The sequence below is a fragment of the Bidens hawaiensis genome, unplaced genomic scaffold (assembly GCF_021521415.1).
Source record: "Bidens hawaiensis isolate Kalapana, Puna unplaced genomic scaffold, B.hawaiensis_p1.1 tig00004105_1, whole genome shotgun sequence".
In the NCBI taxonomy this organism is placed as follows: domain Eukaryota; kingdom Viridiplantae; phylum Streptophyta; class Magnoliopsida; order Asterales; family Asteraceae; genus Bidens; species Bidens hawaiensis.
The window spans coordinates 206,657-222,500 of NW_027491242.1; the positions used below are offsets into that span (position 1 = coordinate 206,657).

The following is a 15,844-nucleotide window of genomic DNA, read 5'->3' on the forward strand; positions in this document are numbered from 1 at the left end:
AAGGAAAGAAAAATTAGCGTCCATCTACGACATAAAACAGTAGAGGAAGAGAAAGGTGGTGATGGGCTGGGAATTCCAGGCATCGATTAAGGTGTCCGGCAAAGTTTTGTGAGACAGAAATGAGAGGGGACGGTCATGACTTATGACGTCCACACTGTTGTGGGTTGGCATAACACATTAACACTTGATACTATGAGATATACTTTCCATATTTTAAGTCACATTCTCATTTACTAAAATAGTAGGGGACCGTACATAAAATAAACAATATAAAACACTTTTATTAAGAAATACGATACAAAATAAAAATAAAACAGTTATGAAGAAATTTGTAATGCCCGGGAAAATATTAAAATACATTTGCAAGTTTCTTAAGACAGATTAGATGTAATAATCTGTTTGTTTCTCAGTGTACAATGACCCGAACAATATGTATTTTATCAAAAGACCCAAGAACCAACCCGTATTTGTACCTAGAATCCGTGGAATGATGATAAATAAAGGTCAACAACAAAAGATGGACACCGTTAAAGACCATTTTTCAAATTAAATAAAAAGGAAAAAAAATGAAAAGTGAGTAGGCAGAAATAAAAAGTCGGCAGCCACCCACGTCACCAAAATTTCAAACATAACAAGAACCTTCTTCTTCTTATTCTTATTTCCTTTGTCTATAAATATCATCACTAATTCATTTTATCAACTTAACTCAACTCACTTCATCTTATTCATCTCTTCACTTTATTCCACCACTTATTTCTTCATCTCCAATGGATGTCTCTAAGAACAACTCCCACAATATGTTGTCAAAGATCGCAACCAACGATGGTCATGGCGAAAACTCCCCGTATTTCGACGGCTGGAAAGCCTATGACGCCAACCCCTTCCACCCTCAACACAACCCCGAAGGCGTTATCCAAATGGGCCTGGCTGAAAACCAGGTATACATAATAATACTACTTATATATATAATTATTTACCATATTAAAATATATAATTAATCAACTATATATAAGAATATAACGAGAATAGTGTAAACAAATTATATATTATAATAATATGGCACATAGTTATAATAAATGTTTACTAATTAATATGCTGAATTTTTTTTATATATAGTTGATTAATAATATATGATTTGCTGACATCTAACATGTATTTATGCTGTCAGCTTTCATTTGATTTGATTGAAGAATGGGTTAAACAAAACCCGAATGCCTCAATTTGTACACCACAAGGAGCTTTAGATTTCAAAGAGACCGCCATTTTTCAAGATTACCATGGCTTACCCGAATTCAGGACCGCCATCGCTAATTTCATGAGCCAAGTACGAGGAAACCGCATGAAGTTTGACCCTGATCGGATCGTGATGAGTGGTGGCGCCACCGGTGCTCATGAAACGTTGGCATTTTGCTTAGCAAACCCTGGAGAAGCTTTCTTGGTTCCTACTCCTTATTATCCGGCGTATGCATATTTATTTTTAAAAAAATAACATTTACATTATTAACATTTATTAACATTGTCACTGATACCGTTACTGTTACTATTACTGTTACTATTATTAATAGTTCGACTTTAATTTGTAAATTTACTTTTACAGGTTCGATAGAGATTTGAAATGGCGGACTGGAGTCGAGCTTTTACCCGTGGTTTGTGAAAGCTCTAATAGGTTCAAGATCACTAGAGAAGCTCTTGAAAATGCCTATGAGAAAGCAACGATAGCGAAAATTAAGGTTAAGGGGTTGCTTATAACTAACCCATCGAACCCACTAGGCACTTTCCTCGACCGGGAAACCTTAAAAGATATTGTGAACTTCATCAATGAGAAAAACATCCACCTCGTTTGCGATGAGATCTATGCGGGCACGGTAACAAATGGCGATGAATTCGTGAGTATTGCGGAGGTAATGAAGGAAGTATCGAATTGCAATTGCGACTTGATTCATTTAGTTTATAGTCTTTCCAAAGATATGGGGTTCCCCGGGTTTAGAGTCGGGATTGTGTACTCGTACAACGATAATGTTGTGAATATCGCACGTAAAATGTCAAGCTTCGGGCTCGTTTCTACTCAGACACAACGTATGCTCGCTTCTATGTTGTCTGACAATAAGTTTATTGAGAACTTTATCTCTGAGAGTAGAGTTCGGTTGGCCCACAGGCATGATATGTTTACCCGTGGGCTAGCCCAAGTTGGGATCGGGTGTCTAGAAAGCAAAGCGGGCTTGTTTTTGTGGATGGATTTGCGTAGATTTCTAAAAGAACCTACTTTTGAATCAGAAATGACGTTCTGGAGAATTATAATTAACAAGATTAAACTTAATGTCTCCCCAGGCCAGTCTTTTCATTGCTCTGAGCCTGGGTGGTTTCGTGTTTGCTTTGCAAATATGGATGACGAGACTACAAGGATCGCGTTATGGAGGATAAAAACGTTTGTGCGAAAGAACAGAAACCTTGAGATCAATACGAGAAGACAGTTTTTGCAGAACAACCAGCATATGAGGTTATCATCAAGAAGGCTCGACGATATGTTGACCCCTCATCGGATGTCGCCTCATTCTCCTCTTGCCTCGCCCCTCGTTCGGGCACAAAACTAGGTACCCGAAGTATGGTACAAGTTAATTAATGTGTTTTGTACTTACAACATAAGTGTTGAAGCAATGTGTAGGGTAGATATCATTAAGGTTTCTAACCTAACTAGATGGTGATAATAGTTAAGTGTGACAATTGTAGGGTCTATGACATAACAATTTGGTGTATGACATGACATGACCTATTGTAATAAATGTTAGTGAAATCAAGTAATCGAAATTTGTATTGATTATTTTTATATATTTAAATATATGTTAATTTAAAAAAAAAATAATTTATTACATTATGTTGATAGCTATGAACGGAAACTGATTAACTGAAAAACTGATTTAACTGATAATATTTTGGGCCTTTTAATTGTTTTAACCGGGAATTAGGCCCAAGTTATCATTGAACCTTTTCTTTTATAGCCTGTAATATATATAACTGGCCCAACTTGATATAAACGTATGCAGTTATGTCCATAAAACCAAACCGGATGTGAGATTAGTATAGTAGAGGTGCACAAATCGGTTAACCGGTTAATATGCTAACCGGTTTTTTACGGGAATTAACCGTTAAACCGGTTTAATGGGTCGGGTAATAACCGGTTTTGACCGGACCGGTTAGCTGGTTAATAACCGGAAAAAACCCCGAATTTTAATAAAATAATAATAATAAAAGCAGTTAACCGGTTTTAAAATCAATAATATAAACCGGTTACTAATCAGCGGTTAGGATCAGTTTTAAACCGGTTAGTACTAGACCCGTTAACTGGTTTCTGTGTGCACCTCTAAGTATAGGAAGTTGTGATATGGAATTCACAAGATTTTATGTAAGTGTAACAAAATTAAAGTCGGTTTACCTCTTGAGACATTTTGTGTACATAATTAAAACACTCATTATGGTTATAACTTCTAAGCAAACTTAATTACATATCCGTAAATAGTGGATAACGCCCTGTTACATCACCGTCACATAGATAGAGGACTTTAACTAACATATTCTTTAACATGTTAGTTTTGATTTAACTAAAACATTTAATAAAAAAATTGAATGTGTGTATGTGCATGTGATTGGTGGATTGTAGTGAACCCCGCCTCTTCTTTGTGTTAAAGGCCGCTTGTCCTTATCGCACTCACTTTAACTAGCCCCACGCCACATGTTTAACTAACGGGTCGTCATAGTAGAAAAATTTACAATTAGTGTATAAGCGTGGTTAATTACTTTTTTTTATTGCCAGGTGATTATAAAAATATAACCTCATGTGAAGTTGTGTGCCTAAAAACACGTGGTTTTGTATATTTTTTTGTTTACAAAATGTTATATATATATATATATATATATATATATATATATATATATATATATATATAACAACGTTTAAGACTACCACAATACTACTGTGAGAAAAAAAAAGACCACCTTAAGTCAGGTTTTGAACACAAGATCATAGTGTAATATTGATATCTTGAGATGATACCATAGGCATAGGGAAAGTGCCCATGGTTCCTAGGAATTTAACTTGTCCCAAGTTGGTAGAAAACAATGAGTTTTATAAGTTGTGAATGTTGGTTGTATCTCTGGCATGTTGTCAATAATGGAGCTAAATTTTGACTTGATGGTCTTCCATACATAAAACAAGGGGACCAATTCCAGAGTCCAGACTAGCATATGCTTCCTCATCCAATTCAATTTTGACTTTTCAAATACAATTAGCCAATTGTGCTAACACATATCAATAGACTTCATAACTTATCCTTGGTCATGTATGTATGTATAAATAAATCAAATACAATTAAACACGCGCAACCAACTCTACACACGTAACAGACATTAAACATGTGTAATTGACGTCTGTTACTTGTGCGGAGTGTTGGATTAATTTTGTACCTGAGCCGGGTTATGTGTGTTTCCTGACTTAGATACGTGGACACACGTAATCAGAACCCAGAATGTATGTAACATGCTGCGCACATTACCGGTGCCTAAGTTAGAAGCAGCTTTGCAATGTACAATATAATTTAAAAAATAAAAAACAAACTTTAAAACAAACTTGTTTTGACCCGAAACCTGGGCTAGCCCAATCCCTTTCGACCTGAACCCGTTCTGACTCAACCTACATTAACCTTTTTGCGTCGACCCGTTTCAACCCTAATCCGCTTTGACCTGAACTCGTTCTAACCACCTACGAGTTTGCCATATAAATCGAGTGAACAACGTTATATTCTTTTATACAACGACAAAATAGTTAAAACATATCTTCTAAATTCGAGTGATTTACATAGCTTTTTTTTAAATAAAATGATTAATCATCATCTTTATATAATAAAAATGTACAAAGGTATTTACCTGTTTTGACCCAAACCCATTTTAGACGAACCCGGTTTGAACTAACCCGCATGCTTGCTTAACGCATCCGCAGATTTGTTTTCGCTTCGTTGATGTGCATAACTTTGCAATCGTTAAAATCGCGCATAAGGGTTTTTGCTTGTGCGAGGTACAGGGCCATTGTGTCATTCACGGCCGTGTACGTCCCGTTTATCTGGTTGGCTACTAACATGGAATCCACGTGGGCTTCCAAGTTTTTCACCCCCATCTTACGCGCAATTCTTAATCCGGCCAAGAATGCTTCATACTCCGCTTCGTTATTCGTACTTGGGAAATCCAGCCGAATAGCGTAAGTGTACTCTTGGCCTGCTGGGTTAGTTAGTTTCAACCCTGCGCCTGAACCCTCGTTGTTGGCTGCTCCATCAGTATAGAGTCGCCAGACATCATCAATGTCCTGTGCTGGAGAGGATTAAGCCTCTTCCTGGCACTCTTTTTCCCGCGAAGCGGGGACTTCTGCAATAAAGTCGGCCAAGACCTGGCCTTTTATGGCTGGTCTTGGCTTGTACTTTATCGCGTATTCTCCCAATTCAATTGCCCATTTGGCTAGGCGCCCTGACAACTCGGGTTTGCCTAGAACGTTTGCAAGTTTGAAGTTGGTGAGAATGGTGATTGGGTGGCCTTGGAAATATCGTCTTAGCCTGCGTGAAGCCTGTACAAGCGCTAAGACTAATTTTTCCAGGGTAGAGTATCGGGTTTCTACATCTGTTAAGACGCGGCTAACATAGTAGATGGGCATCTGGATGCCTTTTCGTTCTACTAGTAGGACTGCCCCGGTTGCTCTGTCTGTGGCGGAGAGGTAAAGAATTAATTCCTCCCCCACTTCTGGTGCTGTGAGTGTTGGGAGTTCGATCAAGCGTGACCGAATCTCTTGAAAAGTTGCTTCCGCTTCTAGTGTCCAGCGGAAGTGCGTTTTCTTCAAGCAATTTCTCAATGTTGACACGAATGGGAACGACCTATCCGCATGGTTTGCCAAAAAGCGGTTAAGTGCGACTAGTCGTCCATTCAGTGTTTGAGCCTGTTTGATGGTAGTAGGTGATTCCATTTTCATAATGGCTTCGACCTTCTCAGGGTTCGCTCTGAAGCCATCTTTGGTGACGATGACTCCTAAGAACTTCCCTTCTTCCATCCCAAAGGAACACTTGCTCGGGTTAAGCCTCATGTTTATCCGTCTGAGCGTGTTGAAAGTTTCTTCGATGTCTTTCAACATCGCTTCTGGCTCAAGGCTTTTGATGACCAAGTCATCCATGTAAACTTCCAAGTTCCTCCCGATTTGGGCATGGAACTCTTTGTCCACCAGGCGTTGGTATGTGGACCCGGCATTCTTAAGTCCGAATGGCATCATTTGATAACAAAATGTGCCATCGAGCGTCCGAAATGCGGTTTTGTCCTGATCGTCAACGGCCATGTGGATTTGATGGTATCCCTTATACGCATCAAGGAAGCATTTAAGGCGAAACGGTGCTAACGAATCTACCTTAAGGTCAATTTTGGGTAACGGGTAACAATCCTTGGGGCATGCTTTGTTTAGGTCTTTGAAGTCTATGCACATGCGCCATTGTTTGTTGGATTTGGGTACCATGACGGGATTTTCAACCCATGTTTGTTATTTACTAACGCGTACGATGCCTGCGTCAAGGAGTTCCTTGACTTGGGTTCTACACGCGTTAGCCTGTTCCGCACCCATTACGCGACGCTTTTGTATGACTGGCGTAAAAGCCGGGTCACATTTGAGCTTATGCTCCGCCTTACTTCGGGGTACACCAATCATGTCAGCTGGTGTCCACGCGAAGATGTCAGCATTTTTTTGCAATAAGCGTTTGAGTAAGGTGCGTGTGGGATTAGTGATTGTTGGGCCAATGGTGACGGCCTGGTCAGGGTATTTGCCATTGAAGGCCCATTCTTCTGGCTCGGTAATGGTCGATTTAGCCATCTTTGGTTTGGGTTTAGATGAGACAGATGCGATGCATACCTGGGGAATACCCGTGATCATCGCGACACCCTCAGCTGTTGGCCATCCCATCATGCCATGGACCGAAGACACCACGGCATTAAATCTTGCCATCCAATCTCTCCCGAAGAGAATGTCCTATGTGTGGTGTGGCTTCCTCATTACGACGAAGTCCACGTCTTCTGTGTGGGAGTATATCCCGTCCGTGAGGATGACGGGGAAAGATAGGATACCCAAGGGGGTGTTTGTGCTGCCGTCAAACCCTTCCATCGAGTCGTAAACCGTTTCTAGGCGTTCTTTGTCTTCGTCGTCTAGCTTGTCGAAGAACTGCCTATACATGACCGTTGACGAAGCGCCGTTATCAGCAAGAGTGCGGGAGGTGATGTAGTGCCCCAGCTGGCTTTTAATGACTATGGGGCCTTCTTTGTTGGGCCCCCTGGCACACACGGGAAGCGCACTTCAGCTTCCTTCCACGCACTCGGCTCTGTTGTTCGTCGTTTTCTTCCTCTGACGCTGCCATGAACCATGTGAATGCTGATGTCGACGGGCTTTCGTCCGTTGCCCTTGTACCGATTGTCGTTCCTCCCTCCGTTCTTGATTGACGCCACGAGGTGTGTAAGTTTTCCATCTTTGACAAATGTTTCGACAATATCCTTCAAAGATGTACATTCCTCTGTGGTGTGGCCTTTGGTCCCGTGGAAGTCAAAGGATTTGCTCTGATCAGCGTTATGACGCTGTCGGATTATTGGAGCCTTTGGCCATGGGAGTTTCTCGGTGGCAAATATCTCGGTGACGCTTTTGGTGAGTGGCGTCCATCTGGGATTCCTGTTTGATGAGTGCGTGTTGTCCCTTCCTCCTAAGAGAGGGCGAGAGCTGGATGAGGTGTCAAAGTTTATCCTTGACTGCCAAATGCCAAGCTTCCTCTTCTTATTTTGTCGGGCGGTACGGACGTTATTTTCTCTAGTCCTTTGCGTGTAGAGGTTTGTGCTCTGGGGAAGATTTCTACCCAGTTGCTTTTCCGTCTCGGCAAAGCGTTTAGCTGCCGTCATGATGGCATCCCACGTGGATGGCATGCCATCTTTACCCGTCAACGTGCGGATAAGCTCTGGGTACTCAGCGCCCTGAATGAAAGCGGCGCGAACAAGATCTTCACTGATGGTGCCCAGACTTAGCTTCTTTGAGTTGAAGCGAGTAATGAAGTCTAGCAAAGATTCGTCTTCCTCTCTGACGCAGTTGAGGATCGTCCACTGCTCTTCAGTATATTTTCTTTGTTGACTGAAGTGCTGGCTGAACTTGTGCTGGAAGTCTGTCCAATCATAGATGTGGTGGACCGGTAGACGATCAAACCACGCTCTGGCTGCCCCGACGAGCGTCATCTGGAACATGTAGCACCATGTGGGTTCCGTCCAATTGCTGACGGTTGCCCCCGCTATAAATCTGTTCAAGTGATCGTCCGGGTCAGATACGCCGTCGTAAGTGCCTATGTTGGACATCTGTTTGGCACTCTTTGGAGCGATTGCTTCCGCAATGTCTCTTGCAAACTTGGACGTTCCCGCATTTGCAACAGTCGGTCTGAAAGTTTTGGAGAAGTCACGTGGGTTTCCCCCCGCGCTCTTTGGCTTGAAAGTTTCTCCAAAATTTCTTTTCGAGTGGAAGTCTACTTCTTTACGCTTCCCTTTCGCCTTATGACGAGGGTTTGCGTCACTGTCCGATTCTTCCCACTCATCATCCGAATACTCGCAATCATTGCTCATGTTGAGCTGTTGAGTGCTTCCGAATTCGTCATTAGCCTGTTGGAGTGAACGTAAACGTTCATCCAACTCAGCTTGGAATTCTTTCTGACGTGCTTCCGCCCAAGCTTTAACTTGATCCAGTGTTTGGCGGGGAAGCCTCGTCTGTTGCTTCTCTACCTGGGTATCAGTGAATCCTAGGGGAGGGTTGTTTACTGCACTTGCCCCGGCTTGGGTAACCGGGGTAGTGTTCGTAAAAATTGTGTATTCACCGGTGTTCCCCCCAGTAGCTGGGGTTGTGGTTACCGGGGTTTCTTGGTCACTCGGTGGCCTTGGCATCGGAGTAACCTTAACCATCTTTCCAGAAGTTTTGAAAAAACTAAGAAAAATTAGTTCTAGCTTAATGCACGGATGGAGCCAATGAAGAAACACTAAATGACCCCCGCAGATTACGGATAATCTTAGGGTTAAGTAGATGCTTCCCACGAGGGTTAGGTCCGGCAAAGATGGTTATTCTTCTCGACCTGCAAAACAGACACCGTGAGCTCGTCACTGAGAAGGGGGGGTTCCTCCTTGTGACCACCCTCCGGCGTGAGAATCAGACTAGATTGCTCTGAATATAAGTGTATATTGAGAGAAATAGCTAGGGAGAAGATAAGATGATGATACCGTTCCAAGGTGTTGGAGTATTTATAGCCGAATGTAGGTTTCCAAGCAGGTACGGCCAGCTGTATATAATATTCCTTTTCCACCAACTACAGGCTACGTACGTGCCACGATGGGAGTTGGTGGGTAGGCAGCGGCTGATAGTGACATTTTGTACTGGAGCATGCTCCTCCTCGTACTATTGTCGGTGAGCTGTCACCCTGTGATTGGTTCATGGGCTGCTTTTGTCAGATCTTGTCTATTTTGTCCATACCTTGGCAGGTATAGTACAAAAGATCTTCCAGAAGCGTACGGACTGGCTCTTTTGGGCGGGAATATTCCCGCCTTACTCATTCTTTCCTCAGGTGACATTGCTGAAGTATGAGTTAGTGCCTTATGCGTGTAGCCTTACTGTTAGTGCGGGTAGCCTTCCTTCTTGGCTTGTACCCACAGCTGCGGGAACAGGTAGGGTACTGTACCAAGGGAGGCTTTCCCGCGGGAACAGCTGGCTTACTACGTTTAAGGTCTTCATCTCTGAGCATGGTGGGTCCTGCGGAACCAACTGGTCTTTGAGCAGACGTACCTCTTCAAGGTGTGTCTTGCGGGTCCAACTAGACTTTGCGGGGACCTACCTCTTCACCTTATTATTTTCCATAGAAATGGATTCCATTTGTCCCATTCATACCCAACATATAAATTATAAAGTACACATTAATTTTTGTTCCTAAAGATTCTTGGGTGACTATATATATACAAGGCAGCTCTCTTGCATATAACATCAGAGATCAAGCAACTCATAAGTCATCACCCAAGAACAACTTTGATCAAAGTGAGTGATGGAAGACAGGAGCAGAGAGAGCGGCCGAGTGATACCGAAGAGGGGGTTGATAAAGTTCAAGATCGAACAATGGCTTTCCATTTAATGCTTTCTGTTTTCTCTAGACACCACCACCACCCTTAGAGACGGACCGGATTTTGGTCCGCATACGGGACTTTGTTAGTTGAATGATTTTGTATGCTTCAATTCTTTCATTGATGTGGAAATGTATCATTAATTAAATGATTATATTGAATATTGAACATTCATGAATATTATACTGCTAGAATCAATTGTAACCACTCAACATGCTATATTGAATATTGCATATTCATTGTGGGTGATCATGTTCAAAGGTTTTGAAATAGGATGAACTTTTTGAAATAAATTTTATGGGGCATAGCTGGGTAAAGATTGTTTCAGTGAGACATACAGTGAGACTCCCGACTCGACAGTAATTTTGCATTAAGCTTTAGGTTGATCTTTGGATAGATTTATGAGGCCAATGTATTATTACTTTTAATAGTAACAACCATTTTAATCGCAAATAGTAACAAATATTCACGCGGCAAAACCTTCAATATCGATCTCCTTTGATACCAAAAGCCTAACGCGAACAAATTCAAGCCATATCGAACCAAAATGATGCAAAATCAAGTTGATTAGTAAGAAAGAGTGATAAATGTAGTAGCTAGAACTTTATATCAAAGTAATTAAAAAATTTTAGTTCTACAAAAAATGTAAGAAAGTATATATATTTTTTGTGCATGATTTAGTCTAAACTTACAAAATGAATATTTTGCAAAGGGCTAAGTATAGAAATTTACACAAAATCCTAAAGTTTAGAAACTTACACCTAAATAGTTGAATTGTTGAAGTCGCAAGAATTTTATTTTTTAATTTTATTAAGTAATTAAATGTTCTTGTTGCATCCATAGTGATTCCAAAATAGAATAGGTGAAAAACATCTTGTCAAGTCACTGCAACGTAAATGAAAAACTCTTACAATAAAATGTGTGATAGTTTCACCCATCCAATGTAAAATATTTAAATTATTTACTTAATATATTAGAGAAAGATAAGTGAAGCGTAGTTTAGACTGGCTAAGAAAATAATAAAAAAGAAAAAGCGTCTCTATCTAACGACGTTTTTTTTCCCAGACGCCCCGCTCAAAATCGCCTCATACCGTAGCGGTGTGGGAAGCACATGCTCAACATAAACTGTATCTAGCCATGGTGCATAAATCATGGTACACAAGATATGCTAACATCTATTTCTTTTCAGTAACATGATTAACATCAACTTTTTCTCCACTTCTCAATTTCTTAAATAGTGAATGTGAATAGATTCTCCTCAACACACTTTGTAAAATAATTGAAACAAAGATCCAATGTATTATCATATTTAAATCCCCAATTAAAGAAAAATCCAACTCAATCCAAAAAAGCCTTTTATTTTTATGTTATATTGGTTTTTTATTAGTCCCAACTATCGAATTGGCTGCCGACGGTCTCAACTTTTAACGTATTTGTTCTCAACGGCCCGCGACTAAAGAAATTCTAACACTGTTAGTTGCAGGTCGCCGGAAAAACGTTTTTGGTCGTAAAAGTAACATTTGTTTCCGGAAAACACCACCCGAACACCGCCACCACCACCAATTGACTCACCACTAACCAACCACCACCACCACCACAGCACCATCAACCGTTTTCGACAATGTTTCTAGGGTTCAGGCGACCTCAAAATTGGGGATTATACTAGAAAAATGTTTCTAAAGATCCGATACAAAGTTACAAAGATGTCTGGGACAAAAATGTTGAGTTTTCCAGCGACCCCTGCAACTAACGGCGTTAGGGTTCTGATAGTCGCGGACCGTTGAGAATAAATACGTTAAAAGTTGGGACCGTCAGCAGCCAATTTATTAATTAGAACCGACAGTAACCAAACGATGTAGTTATGATTAATAAAAATCAACATATATTTTTTTATTTGACACAATTAGCTGTCAATATTGACACATCAGGATTACTTAAGCCTATAGTACACTCTAAATCAGTGACCAAAAGGTCCAAAACCAATTTTTTTTTCATAATATTATACAAAACAAATTTATAGATTCAGTGTAAGACAGATTATGAATATTATACAGCCACCAATTTGCTGGCATTGTCTCTTAAACCATCACCAATCAACAAATTAAAATTCAAAAAAGAAGCTTCTTTGTGGCTGCCCCTTGCATCCTAATAGCTTCTATTGCATCCTCTATATAAACACCCCCAAACTATTCAACATAATAAACAACATACTCAATTTCAAACACCATTTGATCATCTCATATGGACAACATTTGGAGACAAAGCTTCACGCGCAAACGAGTCATACCGAAAAGGGGGCAAATAAAATACAAGATAGCAGCAACTGCTTTTAATTCTATAGTTTCTATATTCTCTCACAATATCACAATATTCTCTATCACATGTACTCATTAGTCATTTTACCATATTACATCCATGCATATATGTATATGTATATTTTCTTACTAATACATGATTTCATGTACCAAATTGTGTAAAAAATGAACCTTTGTTCTTTTGAAAGTTGTACCACTGGGTTCATGAGTGAATATATGCAACTCCATGTGCATTTCTTCATTTTCGGGATGAAATGAGTCACCCGCGAAAAAACAATGAACCAAATCTTTAACTTGAATCCAACTAGAACCATGTTATTTATAAACCGTTAAATGTCTAATATCATCCCACATGCCAGTGGAAGTAGGGACTGTCCTTAACAATTTCTTTAGCTGGGGACTGTTATCTGCCAATATGTCATAGTTTCGATTATTTAAATCCAATAAACTTAGCCCTAAACTAGAGGTGCAAATATAGATTAATAGGTTTTTTAAATAACATTTATTTATCATCTAATTTCTTAGGATAGAACTCAATTCAATCATCCGTTTTTAAGTTATAAGCCTACACAACTTGATAGAAGTTTTAAAAAACGTAAAACGGCAAAGCGAAAGTGCCTTCGCCCTCAACAAACTTCATCGGTAGTAAAGTGTTTTCAACAGATCTCTTTGGCAAAATAACTTTCGCATTCAAACTTGTATCATAGTCAGTGAGCTGTTTAAATATCAAATTCTCGGAAGATATTTTTGCTTATAAATGATTTTTAGATGTGAATGATTATGCAAATGAATATCAAATTATATACACCATATATTTATAGGAAGTGAACTTTAGCATGCAATGAATTTGTATACATTGTTTTAAATTATTCATTTTGAAATGAATATTACAATTTTTTATGAATCAATATATTAACACTAATTAGATTGTAAAAGTCATAAGTTACAACGTTGTATGGTGTTTGGAATTTCTTATTATTACATCCTTAAGATTTATGAAAAAGTCATTAGTTACAACTTTGTGACTTATGTAATTTTTCCTCTTACATATTAAACAAACCCAAACAAGTACCTTTTAACTTTTTAATAAGTTATAAGTCATAATGTGACAAAAATAAGAAATCTCAAACACCCCATAAATAAAATTGTGTAAATAAAGAGTAATCAATGTTTGTGTTGAACCCATCTTTTGGGTTTAAGAAGCCCAAATATGTAATAAAAAGTTGGGGCATTTGACAATTCATAGCTTGACCCAACTATAGTATAAGGCCGGCCCTTTCATATGCATATGTAGATTTTTAATATAAAGCAAGACGATTATGTATTATGTATCAAAGTATCAAACAGGTGTGTGATTTTTATGTATCTTTTTCTTCTAATAACAATTTACTTCATTTTGGTTATGATCGGGTTTGAATCCACACCACTTAGAACGAACGGTCTTTGCTTTTCAACAATTTATTTCATTGAGCTACAAGCCTTTTTTTTGGTGGAAATTATGTATCTAAATAGACATAACTATACATAACTATACCGAAATAACCATCTTTATTTAAATAGTAGAAAAGAACAATTAATACTAGATATACAAAATAAACTCAACAAAATTGAGTTTTTGTTTATTTTAAAAATATAATCATTAACGAAATATAATTTCGTTACAGAAGAAAATAGAAAATTGCGACTACATTTTACACATATATACCATTCATACACATGATAGGGTTGTTGTAAAAAACAATAGTTTTGTAAGGAAAAAAATAGATCTAAACCCTTAGATATCTAGCATCTAATCAATCTATCAATCATGCATCTAATGATTGAGATTAATAGTTTTCAAAAATTGTATACTGTCCTATTTTAATTATGTGTTTTACAAAAAAAATGTTTTTATATGAACTTTTTTCTAATACACAAATACTCATATATACTCACACATACATACATAAATATACACATAACGTGCGCGCACAAAGACATGCATACATACATATAAATGATAACCGGTTTTGGTTAACTGGTTCCCACATGAACATCCAAAAGCGATGATCCCTAACCTATGATTCGTATCAGTTTGAAATCGATTTCCTATCTAATAACCGGCTAAGACGTCATTGCGGTTTTAGTTACTAACTAGTTACGGTTTAGTTTTTCTTTCCTGTTTTTTAACAAATGTTTAGGGTAGTATTATAAAAAAAATTAAAAACAAAACAAAACCACCCATCATTTGACAAGAACATTATTTCACATCTTTACGCCATTAGGCTACATGCCATTTATCCTTTTGGAGTTATGTAGCAAAATATTTATAAACTTGAGTTAATTAATTATATAGTACTTGATAGATATTTAATGATATTTAAACCAATAAATATAGATACAGCCAATGATATAAAAACACTAGGAGAATCTAGATGCCTAGAAGAGGAAGCTGTACCCTCCTACCTTGAATCAACAACCGATCATTAATTCTATAAATTTTTTGACTGTATATTAAAGTAAGGAAATCACCACAATACCCTTTCAAAGTTTCAATATACAAAAACTTTAAATGTTGTTGGTAAACACTAAATAATTAACCTAACCCCAATCATGTATACCCTTTACTTAGAATTATATATAAATCCCATATATTTGTTTTTCTTTTAATTTATATTATATAGTAGATATAAACATTTAAATTCTTAACCAGCCAAATTATCATTAAGCAGTTGTGCCCCCATCAAATTCCTGTAAGGCAAGTTCTGTCCATCATCACCCTCCAAAAGAGTAGAATATTGTACACTAGTTTGGCAATCTTCCATATGATCTCTAGGGTAGTATAGTGACATCCCACCACCACCATCATCGCCGGTACCACCGTCACCACCACTAGCATGTTGTAACCCCAAGTTCAAAGAAACCCCTCCACCGCCACCGCCACCACTACCACCAAAGTTGTGATTGTATCCTGAAAAATCTAGCTCTACCGCTCCAAAAGAGTCGGTTGAGACCCTTGGAAAACTATGATTGAATGCATGATCAAGGGCTTTCGTTGTATGGTGGTCGGGATGGTTAATAATAGAAGAAAGACAATCAGAATCCCTTCGAATAAGCTGATCAACCGTCGGTTTTTGCTCCACTTTTGTAATTATCATGGTGTTTTCGTCACTAGGGACATTGAATCTATCTGTGACACCTTCATTGTTTTCATGGTCATTTTCTTTTGTTTCTTCCACATACATCTCCTCCACCATGGGCTTCCATAGCCTAACCCTTGCATTAATGAACCAATTTGATACCTATACTCAAGTGAAATAATAAAATATGATTTAAGTATCTATGTAACAAATAAATGA

The 15,844-nt window shown here is 38.6% G+C and overlaps 2 protein-coding genes across 2 annotated transcripts in view; one reads left to right on the forward strand and one right to left on the reverse strand.

The window, feature by feature from the left end:
- The first annotated feature begins 647 nt into the window (after positions 1–647).
- On the forward strand, positions 648–2,780 carry LOC143625384 (1-aminocyclopropane-1-carboxylate synthase-like). The gene is made up of 3 exons (XM_077095720.1): positions 648–938; positions 1,169–1,461; positions 1,598–2,780. The coding sequence occupies exons 1-3, from the start codon at positions 768–770 to the stop codon at positions 2,589–2,591; spliced, it is 1,458 nt and encodes a 485-aa protein (XP_076951835.1). The 5' UTR covers positions 648–767; the 3' UTR covers positions 2,592–2,780.
- A 12,236-nt stretch (positions 2,781–15,016) lies between these two features.
- LOC143625470 (homeobox protein BEL1 homolog) overlaps positions 15,017–15,844 on the reverse strand; it is a 3,088-nt gene continuing 2,260 nt past the window's right edge. The window contains exon 4 of the mRNA XM_077095786.1: positions 15,017–15,787. Coding sequence (XP_076951901.1) covers positions 15,191–15,787 — 597 coding nt within the window. The 3' untranslated portion in view covers positions 15,017–15,190. The remainder of the gene's footprint in view (positions 15,788–15,844) is intronic.

Excerpts from the sequence above, each read along its gene's own strand:
- LOC143625384 (XM_077095720.1), top strand. The coding sequence starts at position 768 with ATGGATGTCTCTAAGAACAACTCCCACAATATGTTGTCAAAGATCGCA. Across the intron at positions 939-1,168 it reads TGGGCCTGGCTGAAAACCAG|CTTTCATTTGATTTGATTGA; the intron begins GTATACATAATA and ends TTATGCTGTCAG. Across the intron at positions 1,462-1,597 it reads CCTACTCCTTATTATCCGGC|GTTCGATAGAGATTTGAAAT; the intron begins GTATGCATATTT and ends TTACTTTTACAG.